The sequence below is a fragment of the Carya illinoinensis genome, chromosome 4 (assembly GCF_018687715.1).
Source record: "Carya illinoinensis cultivar Pawnee chromosome 4, C.illinoinensisPawnee_v1, whole genome shotgun sequence".
NCBI classification, from domain to species: Eukaryota; Viridiplantae; Streptophyta; class Magnoliopsida; order Fagales; family Juglandaceae; genus Carya; species Carya illinoinensis.
In genome coordinates, this window is record NC_056755.1 from 3,703,232 (window position 1) to 3,715,029 (window position 11,798).

General features: G+C 38.3%; 3 protein-coding genes across 4 annotated transcripts; 2 read left to right on the forward strand and 1 right to left on the reverse strand.

Annotated features, from left to right (window-relative positions):
- Positions 1 to 711: 711 nt before the first annotated feature.
- Positions 712 to 2,158, forward strand: LOC122307853. 2 transcript variants are annotated; one of them, XM_043120963.1, is made up of 2 exons: positions 712 to 954; positions 1,086 to 2,158. In XM_043120963.1, the coding sequence occupies exon 2, from the start codon at positions 1,220 to 1,222 to the stop codon at positions 1,994 to 1,996; it is 777 nt and encodes a 258-aa protein (XP_042976897.1). In that variant the 5' UTR covers positions 712 to 954; positions 1,086 to 1,219; the 3' UTR covers positions 1,997 to 2,158. The 2 variants fall into 2 exon arrangements, with proteins under 2 accessions (XP_042976897.1, XP_042976896.1); XM_043120962.1 differs by having other exon boundaries at positions 712 to 887.
- Positions 2,159 to 5,360: 3,202 nt separating this feature from the next.
- On the forward strand, positions 5,361 to 10,314 carry LOC122307101. Its single transcript, XM_043119732.1, has 5 exons — positions 5,361 to 6,222; positions 6,369 to 6,436; positions 6,567 to 8,339; positions 8,916 to 9,027; positions 9,224 to 10,314. Exons 1-5 carry the CDS (start codon positions 6,063 to 6,065, stop codon positions 9,973 to 9,975), a joined length of 2,865 nt encoding a protein of 954 aa, XP_042975666.1. The 5' UTR covers positions 5,361 to 6,062; the 3' UTR covers positions 9,976 to 10,314.
- Positions 10,315 to 10,503: 189 nt separating this feature from the next.
- On the reverse strand, positions 10,504 to 11,746 carry LOC122307103. The gene has a single exon (XM_043119736.1). The coding sequence runs from the start codon at positions 11,439 to 11,441 to the stop codon at positions 10,749 to 10,751; it is 693 nt and encodes a 230-aa protein (XP_042975670.1). The 5' UTR covers positions 11,442 to 11,746; the 3' UTR covers positions 10,504 to 10,748.
- Positions 11,747 to 11,798: the final 52 nt, after the last annotated feature.

Here is an 11,798-nt window from a genome sequence, read left to right on the forward strand (position 1 = left end):
TCAGTTTCCGGCCAAGTTTTAGAATCAACATTCAAGTTCATCCCTGTACGCACAGAACATCATTAATGTTCGTTCCAATTATAAGTACTGATCGACAACTAACGTGTCAAACGTTTCAGTCTTATCATGAGGTGATCAATTTATTTTTGTCAGCCCTTTTTTCATTTCTTTTGGGTTATTAAAACATCTCATGAATATCCAAGAGTGGGAGAGCGGCCAACATTATATATTTTAGCCCACGGGCTTCGAAAATGTTCGCAAGCTACCATGCATGCGCGCAGTGGCCATGCTGTCCATTCCGGCCGGGCACGTACGTAGAACAGATGATCAGTTAGAAAGGAATTGAAGTTGTCAAGTTTTTGATCAAATTCTGGGATCCCAAGTAATTAAAAAAAAAAAATAGAGAGGGACAAATGAAATGTATAGTATAGTCTTCTTTTTTTTTTAATATTTAATATTAAATAAATAATATTTATAATTATGGAGTACGTGAGGCCTTATAATTCATTTTAAAAAAATAAGTCAATATAAAATTTACAATAAAAAAATTAATTTTTTAATAGTTACATCATCACTCTTTTTCAGATTAACGATGGTGCGGTATTAATTTGGACAATACCGTACAATCATTTTGATATTTGGGCAGTACCACACGTTGTGTCTACCATTAGTCGCAATGACATTTTTAATTTACACTATAAATATTCTACTTCCACTACACAGGAGACAACATATACGCCCAACCCCTCCCGAGGCATCCAGCAGAATTATAACTTGGCTAGAACACATTATACGCACATGCCTGCCTCCTGAGGCCGGCTAGTTTTGGGTGCTTCAAACTACGTCTCGCTTGCTTTGTCTCTTTACGGCCTCCCAGTCTCCAACATGTACACAGGACTCGTATTTCAATCTACTTCCATTTGTTTTTACCTTTGAGTTCGTTTACCGGCCTTAGTTACGATCCCCAACTCTTCAAGAAACCTATATTGTTTTGTCTCCTCTCCCAGATTTTCGTGTTTAATTCGTTGCTTTCGGGTATTCTTTTATGCCTCCGGTTTGACTCTTTTATTGCTTCTTTGTTGCAGATAAAACGTCAAACTGCCCATAATGCCATAACTATTTTCCTCCAAATTCGCGTTGTCTGATTTATATAGCTCCTCCAATTCAATTTCAGGCTGTTCGGTTCCTGTCGTTTCAGATTTCTCGCAAGTTTCAAGAAATGGGTGTTGATCTCTACTCGGAAAGTTCGAATACTGGTACGAGTCCTAGGATTTCATTTTCCCATGATTTTTGCCAATCCGATGTACTTGTACCTGCTGAAAGCCGTTATCATCTTCGAGCAAACTCCTCGGGTTTGAGCTCGAGCATCGATTTCGACTTCTGTTTTCATCGTGAGAGTTTCGGTCAAGAATCCTATGCTGCGGACGAGCTTTTCTCCGATGGGAAAATTCTTCCCACTGAAATCAAGAAAAAGATCACTCCCATGAAGCAAACGGATCCGTTCGGCTCTCGTCCTCCATTGCCATCACCACAAGCTATGCGTGAAATTTCAAAGCAAGAGAGCGCCATGGAAAGCAAGTGTGCAGGCCGTACTGAAGTGGATCATGATCAGAAGCAGAGTTCCAAGTTCATTTGGCGGTTCACGCGGAGTACTAGCAGCTGTGGCAGTGGATACGGAAGGATCAGCTTCTGCTCTTTACCACCATTTTTATCTCTGAGCAACTCAACAGGATCTGCAGCAAATCTCAAGCGAGCCCCATTGTCAAATGATGCTCAAAATTCTAAGCAGAATACTAGTTCTCAGAAGCATGCATCAATAAAAGCATCTCAATCTTGGGCTTCAAAGGGTTATCGAAAACCACCATTAAAGAAAGGTCATGGATTATATGCCAATGCTGTTCGGATTAGTCCTGTAATTCTGAATGTTCCTACAGCATATTTATTTGGCTTTGGTTTATTCTTCGCCAGTGGCAAAGATCACAAGAGCAGGAAATGACATACTTCAATTGCTCTAATTTAATTAATGATCTATGATATCTATTTCCTGTCGATATAACTTTGCAAATTGTGTGGATTGAATCGTTTTTACTTGTATATTTATCTTGATGTGTAATTAAGAAGTTAAAATACATGCATGATCTAGAATGTGGAGTACTAATTGGTTTGTATCAATAAGAAAACTAGATGAGAGACCTATTTATGATGGAAGGGACAAGGAATGGCATAATTCAAGTGCACATGCTTTGGAGCAGCACTACATGACAGGTAACGGTTGCTTTCATGGCTGTCCCATGCATTCTGTTCTTCTTTTTATGCTTTTGATATTTGATCACTCATGGTCATGTACATACTTTGATTTGGTTCCCTTAATATCTGATCTTATATTCTTTACATGAGGAGTAAAAGGTTAAGATTAGGTAGTTGATCATCTGCGAGGAGTGTTTGAAATGTTCTTTGAATTTGATTTTTGAGAGATCATAATGAATTGACAACTTTTTCTCTGTTCTACATTTTGAGCTTGTTTTGTTTTGCTTTTTTTTTTCCCTGCATCAATATTTATAATTAAAACTCCAACTTGATGTACATGCTCGATTTAAATTCCAATTCCAATCTTATATACTCATTTTCTGACCCGCTTCTTCTTCTTCTTTTTTTTTTTTTGGGTTTATTTATCATTTTTCTTTGTATGCATATGATATGATCTGCGTTGGGAAATTAGGATATGCTAGTTGTGTTAATGGTCCCACATGTTTCCACAGGATGAGTCAACGATTAGAAAGCCTTATGCATGGTTCGAATCAATTATTCATGGACTCAAGTTAATTCTTAGATGAGCTTTGCATGCTTATCATTTTCTGATCATGATCCTTCTTATCTATATATCGTGAGGATTCATGAGGATGAATTAATGGATTCAACCATTAATGATTTAATTTTTTTTTTTCATCTGTGAGATCGAGCTTCGGCCGCCACCAATTAAGAATCATCATTTGCAGACTACGTACCTTTCGTTCGATTGAAAACAAAGAACACAAATGGATAAGTTTGCACCATTAATCATCACAAGTACTTATTGGGAAGATAAAAATATATCAGAAGTTTTTGAGTAAGACCTTAATTTTCTTAATGAGTATTAATGAACCGTCTTTAATGGAACTTAATTCGTGGACTTTTAGGACCATTTTTACGTGGAATTGTCTCAAGAGATGCAACCTGTTATTCCTCCATCTGTAAACAGTAAAACTGTAAAAAGGATGTTGTCAGAGTTTTTTTGTTTCGTCAGGATATTGTCGTGGCTGGCTTGATTTATCATATATGCACCCGGCGGCCTGATCATCAGCTTTATGTTCTTTTGTTTTATATGGTTCCTCAAAAGGAGAAGCACTGGCTGGTCAACTTGGCAAAATTGTTGTATTAGAAAAGGAAAATGCCATGGGTCCCGGTAATGGATTCCGATAATGGGTTTCCACATATTTTTTTATTTATTCAATAATTTTAGAAAGTATATTTTTAATAATATTATGAACTTTTTAAAAATATTTAAAGAGATTAAAAAATTACATGAAAAAAAAAAAAAAAAGAATGCACGTATCCAAAAGTGCTACCCATGACGCATTACAAAAAGGACAATAAGGGCTAGGAAAGGGTCTCGAAGACATGGATGTTGTAGCTTTTTGTAATTATTTGAAGATTAATAATTTAGTTATAAAAAAATTATATAAAAATAAATTATAAATTAATGTGACTTAATGTGATATGTCAGATTATAAAGTTATTTTTATTATAAAATAAATTTAACGAACTATCTCATCAAATTACATTAACTTGTCATGCATAGATTTGTTAATGTGTAATTTTCTCTTTATATTTATAGTAGTTCTCTTTTGATAGTAGAGGGGAAGGAGCGAGGCAGAGGTGGGGGGTCAAGGCCAGATCCGGATGATGATATGATGCAAACCACATGCATACTCTGGATCGAGTACTACAGCATGACAGGCAAACATTGCTTTCAGGAAATGGTTGTCTTCTTTTTGGTGTTTGCTTGCCCATTGTGAATATACTTTTGAGTACGCTGATCTGAAATATTACTAAAATTTTGGATACATGCATGCAAGAGAAAACGAGTTGCTTACTCATGTACACTACGTGTTAGTAGTACTCTTGTCTGCATGAGGTACAAATTGACATATCAGTTACATCAATATCGAAGTATTATTGCTTTCAAGAAATATATATATATATATATATATCCGCCACTTTTGATGATATTATCGATATAAATTGACCAATTTATTGGTAAGTTTGTGTGGCGAGGACTGCATTAATGCCGGATTTTGCATATGCACTTGGCAGTGGCTTCACATATGTTTGATAATTAATTAAGATCATCTTGGAGTAAGGGTATCAATATCATGTGACGCTATCCATAAATTCAACACGAACACGATAGAAAATTAATAGATTTGGATTTAATATAAATGTGTTCGAGTCAAATCATATCAACTCATTAAGACACGATTAATAAACAGGTCAATCTTTTTTATTGTTAGAATTGTAATTTTAGATTTATACTCATATTTGTTATTGTTGAGTTTGTAATATTGATTTATTATAAATTAAAAGTTGAAAATATTTTTTTTTGTTAGTATGTAGTATTATTATTTTTTTAAATATTGTGACTATTAATAAATATAAATTTTAATTTTTATATAAAATTATATTAATCATATTAAATAAATCATGCGAGTAAACTCAGTCTATTTATATAAAACTAGATATGTCATGTCAGCAGATATTTAAATAGATCGAGTTTAAATATCTAACTTATTTAACTTAAACATATTATATTTGGGTTGACCCATATATAACTTTAACGGCGAAAACAATTCATGCGATTGCTCGTCTATGGTTACTCTTTTTGAAGACTTTATGTTGAGGTTGAAACGTGGACGTACAAGTAAAACAATTACGTGCATGCATGGCTATTTCGGTCGGAAGAAGGACATGCCCATCACTAATCATTACACAGGTTTATCCAATGTTGGTCGCTCAAAGTAAAGCCGTGTCGCCATCTCTGCTTTTTTCTCTCCTTCCATTCCTCCTTTCACTTCTTAATTAATAATAGCATGCAGTCGCAAAACCCTGCATGAAACAGTACTTTTCGATAAACAATACATAGTAATTCAAAAATTATTTTAATTGAAAGAAAATTTTATAAAAATAAATTAATAATATGACGTTAGATAATAAAATTATTTTTATTAGAAAATTAAATTTTTTTATAAAAATTATAATATATTTTATTATCAATTTATCATGAAATAGCTGTGTTAGGTGTTGACCAATAATCTGGTGCGCGTGGGATCCGCTCACTGTCCCCTCTCAGAGCTTATCCTAGTCACTCAACTCTCTCCCTCTCATGCGCGCTCAGCCTTGTGGCAGAGAGACACAGAGCCTCACACAGAGCCTCGAGCTTCTTCAATCTGTGGAGCTTTGGCAGCTTTGCGAAGATTATTCGAGAACATACATATGATTCCATTATCTTTCCCCCTTCATCTTTTCTTCTCGTCGACAATCTCTTTACGAGTTTTGCTGTACCGAAAGCTTTTTGGGCTCAGGTCGTTGTTGTGTGCAGCGTTGTAAAGACAGGTACTACTGGCAGCGTCCTCTGTCTGTCTGTCTCTCTCTCTCTCTCTCTTCACCTGTGCTTCGTGGAGCGTGCGTCGTTGTTTTGCTGGCTCCGAGGTGTTGCTTTCCGGATTCAGCTTTTTTGTTTGTTGATTAGATTTGGCATTGGTATTGTTATTTCTGTACGGAAGATTCATTTTTTAGGATTTGTAATATGGCTAGTTCCTCTGTGGATTTCGAGTCTGATTGGAGGACTCGGCGCTGTTTCTTCAAAGTTCTAAGAGTGTTAGGGATGTAGTTTCGGTTTCTGTAAATGCAAGTTTTAATGACAATGCAAGGTTGGGTTTGAGAAATTTGGAGGCTTCAGTGAATTTTTTTTTGCTTCTATATGAGTGGTTGAGGTGATTTGGGATTTGTCCTTCCGGTTTGGAGAAATGAATGAGAACACCGGGAACACGTCGTCCTCTTTGGCCGTTACTACAGAAAAGAGGACGCATAGGCCTGGTGGTTGTGTTGGCATCTTCTTTCAGCTTTTTGATTGGAACCGGAGATTCGCAAAGAAGAAACTCTTCTCCATGAAGCTCCTTCCTCCAGGTCACTCTCTTATCCACAGGACAAAACCCCTCATTGCTTCATTATTTCTCACTAATTTCTCGCTATGTTCACACACACAAAAAATATATATATATACAAATTTCCCCTTGGAAAAAAAAAATTGATTTTTGTCTTGGGTGTATTAGTTCGAGCAAAGAAAGCTTCCTCGAAGTTTAAAGGAGATGAGAAGATGCCCATTTCCAAGCTCCATTTGGTATGCATTTTACTTTGTAGAAATATGAGTTCTAGCTGTTTGGTATGTCTCTTGGTTATGAATTTTTGTTTCTGCCCCTCTTCTACTTGTAAGGCTCCTTGTTTATTGTTTTGTAATTTGGTATTCGTAGATTGCTGATGAAAACAGCGGGGGTTTCCCAAATGTGAAGAAAAATGGAAATCGTCGGTTGGATTTGGAGAAAAAGCATGAAATGCGGACTCCTGGTTTGGTTGCTAGGCTAATGGGTCTTGAATCCATGCCGACTGTGCATCGAGATAAGCCTAAGAAACCTTCATTCTCTGATAATTATGGTATTGAAGAGGAGAAATTTGTGGCTAGTCATGGTGGGCTTTATAAGGAGGAGTTGAATCTGGACAAAGGAGGAACCAAGCAGGAATCGAGGCCTCAGAAGCTTCAAAAGACTGGGCTGTTTGAGGGACAGGCAGTGACTAGGTTTGGAGCTGAGGCATTACAAATTAAAAGTGTTTTGTCACGGTCGAGAAAGCACCATAATCATCACCCAAAGCTTGCTTCTCCGGTGAAGAGTTCAAGGATTTCCTCCGGGAGGAATGTGCCTCGAAGCTCTCGATTAATTGGTGCTGCTACTAAGATTTTGGAACCGGGCTTACAAGCTACAAACAGAGCTAAATGCGCTCTTACTTATTCAAGTTCTTTGTATCATTCTCCCAAGGATGAGATTGAGACAGAGAGAACCTGGTTTATGTCCCCAGATACATTGGAACAACCCAGTTATAATGGGGGTTTAGCCCATCCTTTGAGGGGGCAGACATCTTGTACAAATTGTGGTAATATGGTGGCCTTGGGACCAAATGCTGAGGAACAGCCATCTGCTTTTTTAGCTTCAAATGTTGTTGCTTCTCAGGACTCTGGATGGAGTAAACCAAGGCCACCCGAATCCTCCCATGAGCAAGAAAGAGAGGCATTTTTCCTAAGAAGTAAGGACCAGGGCGTTTGTCTTGTTGCCAAGGCAAAGGACAATCCACAAAGCAATAACGAACAAATTACAGTAAGAGTGCCTCTATCACACGAAGATCAACGACAATTGCAATTATCGAGCAAGCCTCAAGAAGATGAAACATCTTCCATGGCTTTCAAGCAGAAGATGCAAACAGTGGATCGAATGTTGTTAGGCAGGGATAAGATTCCACCTAGGTCTAAACTAAGTAATCTGCAGAGCCGAAGAATCTCATCAGCTGGAAATGCTGCTACTGGGACCAAAGATTTTGTCACTTTGAACCGAAGTCTAACTGGCCGAACCAGGCCCAGGGTGCTTGGTAAGGTGGACACTTCTGGGTTTGACACACTGAAGAAGGTTTGTAATGGACAGGATGATTCCATACTGCAGTTAAGGCCTCCAGTACGAAAAAGGAGAACAATAAATGTAAGCGGGCAAACTGAAAGTACAGGTTTTGTCAGTTCAACTATTGCAAAAGAAAGAAGTGTCTGGACTGATACTTCAAATGGAAAATGCATGGGACTTAATGCTCACTCCATGAACCAAAATACTGTGAGTAGTAGATTAGCTGGTCGGGGAGATGGAGAAAGAGCTGATGGAAATAAGGAAACTGATATTATTTCTTTTACATTCAATTCCTCTACAAGGCACAAGACTGGAATTCCGGCAAAAGTAGAGGAGAAAATGAGGGATGAAAATGGAAAGATACCTTTTCAAAGGCCATTGCCATTGAGAAGAGATGCTTTAGGGGTCCTTTTGGAACAAAAATGGAAGGAATTGACTCGTCAAGAAGATGAAGAGTTGATAAATGGTGCTCCGGTAAAGACGTCCGCTGCTATAATTCTCCAAGAGTTAATATCTGCCTTCACAGCAGAGCAACTTTGCTCTCAGGATGGTCATATGTTCAATAAGGATATAGCTTTCGAGGTACTGGTCATGCTAGCATCTTTCATCACTTATGTTTGTGTAGTTCAGCCTGTGTTGCTTTACTCCAGCCAAATCTTTACCGTTTGGACAATTCAACCCACCCATGCAGAACCAAAAGGCGTTGTTATTTTACCTGGGATTTTTAGTTCCATATTTTGCCTTTTCTGTCAATGAATGCATGTAGAGATACCATTAGAACACTTATGTCTCAACTTGTAAGCCTATTAAAAATCTTCTTTGTTGGAAACAAATCATTACCTAACCATTTATCTGGGGTAATAAAAGTATTTTTTACCATTAGGAAGAAAGGACGACTTGTGTCAACAGTCGGTTAGCATTTAAAGTGTCTGGAAATTGCTGACAAATAGTTTAATTTGCTCCTTTCTTCAGCGAGGTTTTCCTTGTCGATTAGGAAGATTTTATATGTCTGCTTGTTTGATTGTTTAATAGTTGGCTTTCAAATATGATTAATTAGTGGTCCTTTATGCCCTTTGATTTTGTGCTCTTGTTGAGTGAATAGTGTTTTAGCAATTGTCTATTACTAACAAGTGCAGTTTCTCTCATTTCTTTCTTCAGACTAAAGCAGAGATGGAAGGGCTAGTTGGAAGTTCATGTCAAAGTCATCATCTTAGCCCTGGATCTGTTCTTGAGGCCTCGTTTTCTTCTAGTAGTCTGGATGAAAGCCCAGGTGAAAAAAAAAACAAAAAAACTCGAGTAACATTCTAGAGATTGGAGGACAAAGAAATACATAGTGCTTTGTATATCCTCTTTAGATTGACCGATCTCTGAAATGAATTGTTCAAACACATCCTTTTTCTTTCCCATGCATGTGATTTCATTTTCTTCTAAGTGTTCCTGTTTCTGCCTCCAATCTTTGCTTGCAGTTCCCAGACATAAGTTGTGTCCCGACCCTATGGATTACTCCTATAACCAGTTACAACCACTGGCACCTGATGCTGATTTTTTGGATTCAGCAACCTCATCAAATCAAGGGATGGAGAGTAGACAGATGGTAGTTGATTATGTCAGACATGTCTCGAAAATATTGGACATCCTGAATCTTACTGGGCCAGGACTGACGGGAATTAAGGTCGCTCAAGCAAAGGAGGTAATCTTGAATGCCGAACTCTTGTTTGGAAATGCAACCCCGCATACTTTTGATGGCATGAAAGATTTTCTTATTAGCCCCTATCTCCTAGATGGAATGGAATCTTTTGGTCGTACCGCATGGATAAATTCTATTGGCTTTATAGGGTTGGAGGACACCAAAGAAAGTAATCACCTACGGACATTTCTTTTTGACTTGATCGTAGAATGTTTAGACTCAAAATATGGTCAATACTGTAACTCCGGATTCAAGACATGGTCAAGGTTGCCATTATACATGAGTACAGAGAAGTTGACTCTAGATGCTGCAGAGGAGGTTAGAAGGTGGACAGATTTGGCTGGGATGATTCCAGATGAGATAATAGAATTGGAGATGAGTCATTCCTTGAAGAAATGGACAGATTTTGAAACTGAGGCATTTGAGACTGGTGCCGAAATTGATGGAGACATACTTCAAATTTTGGTTGACGAAATTGTGATGGACCTTTTGGATAGCAGGCCAGGTTCCTTTGGAAATTTCGTATGCTGACTCACCACTCACCAGACCTTCTCCGTTAAATAAAGCATGAAGATTTTGTACAAACCGATCAATTGTATTTAGTGAAAGTGGCTACTGGATTTAAAAGATTAGCACTGTCCAAAAAGACAGGCCTTCTTGGATGTAACTTCTTGAAATAGCCAAACCGTTTGTAAAATGGTTTTTGTTTAGTTAAGGTCGACTAACGAGATGTAAATCCCCTCTATTTCAGTCTGGGATCAGTCTGGGATATTATTCAACTCACTCAGAAATGAAGCCTGTCCATTGTTTCAAAGCAAGATTGTTACAGTTTTATAAACAGTCAAAAGTATCTCTTTTGTGGTTTGGTCATCCAGAAATGGTTAATTTTGTAATAATTATAATTTTCTATTTTAAATACTTTTATAATAATGAGAGATATAGACATAACAAGTGGAGCTCGACCTTATACCATCTACAGTAGCATTTAATGCAGTGAGTCTAAAATCTTTTCCCATAAAGATTTTAGACGGAATTTCAAACGATACAGACAGATAGCCATGTCCTCAAGTCTATAAAATCCCATTATGGAAGAAGAGAGATCCACGGGATCTCCATCAGTATATTACAATCATATCTGACATTCAAATCCATAGCTAAAAGAAACAACTTTATCTTCAACATCTAGAGAAGACCATGAAAGATTACTCAAAAAAAACTCGTGAAACAAACCAATATCAAATAAGAAAAGAAGAATGAATGAATTGTAAATCCTATATTAAAAAACACCACCACCACCGGGACTTTCAAAACTGTCTGTACCCCAGAACAGTCTTCGCCATCCCTCTTCTGCTCCTTCCACCCCGGTTTTCTCCATTGATTGCATTCGCCGCGGTCGAGGACAGCCCTTTCAATTCCTCAACACTAGCATAGCTCTTCCTTGCCATCAATCCCCCAGCACCACCACCCCTCTTCTCCCCTGCACTTGCCGACTTGCTCCCTCTCGAATTCGACAGAACCCCATTAACTTTGGACCAGTTCTTTGATGGCGGTGTCATCTCTTGCACTGATGGAAGGGTCATGACCGGCTTCCGGTTCTCTTTTCGCAATGCCGCTGCGAAATCGGGCACCGACTGCGCAAGAAGGGAGGACCTTTGGGGCCTAGAGACCAAACTCCCTTGAAACTTTACCTGTTTCTTCGGAGGGGTTAGCTTTGGCTCGTACCGTTCCGGTTCATGTTGCTTTATTTCCTTCATTCTCAGCTTTGCTTCTCGCAGCTCAGCGTATGCTCGGTATCTGGGTCCTCTCTCCATGATAAAGCTCTCCGTAATGAGTCTGAGAGGAACGGGTTGATTGGAGTTTGAATTCTGAGAGCGGATGAGAGATATGGGGTCGAGTGCGTGGAAGAGAGACTGAAGCACGGGATTTGGCTGATGGGTTTGCGGCAAAGAGCCGTTGGTCTCTGCCATTGTTGATGAACTTGAGGTTCGGCAGAGCATCGATTGACTGAATAGCTTTTGTAGTTTCTTATTGGGGTTCTCTCTTCTCTGTACCTTTTGTGATTAAAAATTTGATCTTGCAACGGTCTTATGGACTCGGGAGATGGTAAGGGACACAGAGAGATAAAGATAGGCCTGTGCGTCACTTTCCAATCTTCTTTTTAACGTTTTGGGAAGTTCCAACGTTCTAATTGAGACCATTTTTTTGAAAAAATATGATCGAGTCCATACAACCGTCAGATTAGTTGGATATTCATGATGGACGTCTAGGATCTACCCGATTTTATAGGATCCCATAGGGATGGTATTCTTCAAGTTTAGGGTTTTTGGTAGGGAGTGCCTACGGAACATTCATGG

What these genes read in the sequence shown, in the direction of transcription:
- LOC122307853 (XM_043120963.1), top strand. Translation starts at nt 1,220, where the DNA reads ATGGGTGTTGATCTCTACTCGGAAAGTTCGAATACTGGTACGAGTCCT.
- LOC122307103 (XM_043119736.1), bottom strand. Translation starts at nt 11,441, where the DNA reads ATGCTCTGCCGAACCTCAAGTTCATCAACAATGGCAGAGACCAACGGC.
- LOC122307101 (XM_043119732.1), top strand. Translation starts at nt 6,063, where the DNA reads ATGAATGAGAACACCGGGAACACGTCGTCCTCTTTGGCCGTTACTACA. An exon ending in ATAAGGATATAGCTTTCGAG is followed by an intron (nt 8,340 to 8,915) that starts GTACTGGTCATG and finishes TTCTTTCTTCAG; the next exon opens with ACTAAAGCAGAGATGGAAGG. An exon ending in TAGTCTGGATGAAAGCCCAG is followed by an intron (nt 9,028 to 9,223) that starts GTGAAAAAAAAA and finishes CTTTGCTTGCAG; the next exon opens with TTCCCAGACATAAGTTGTGT.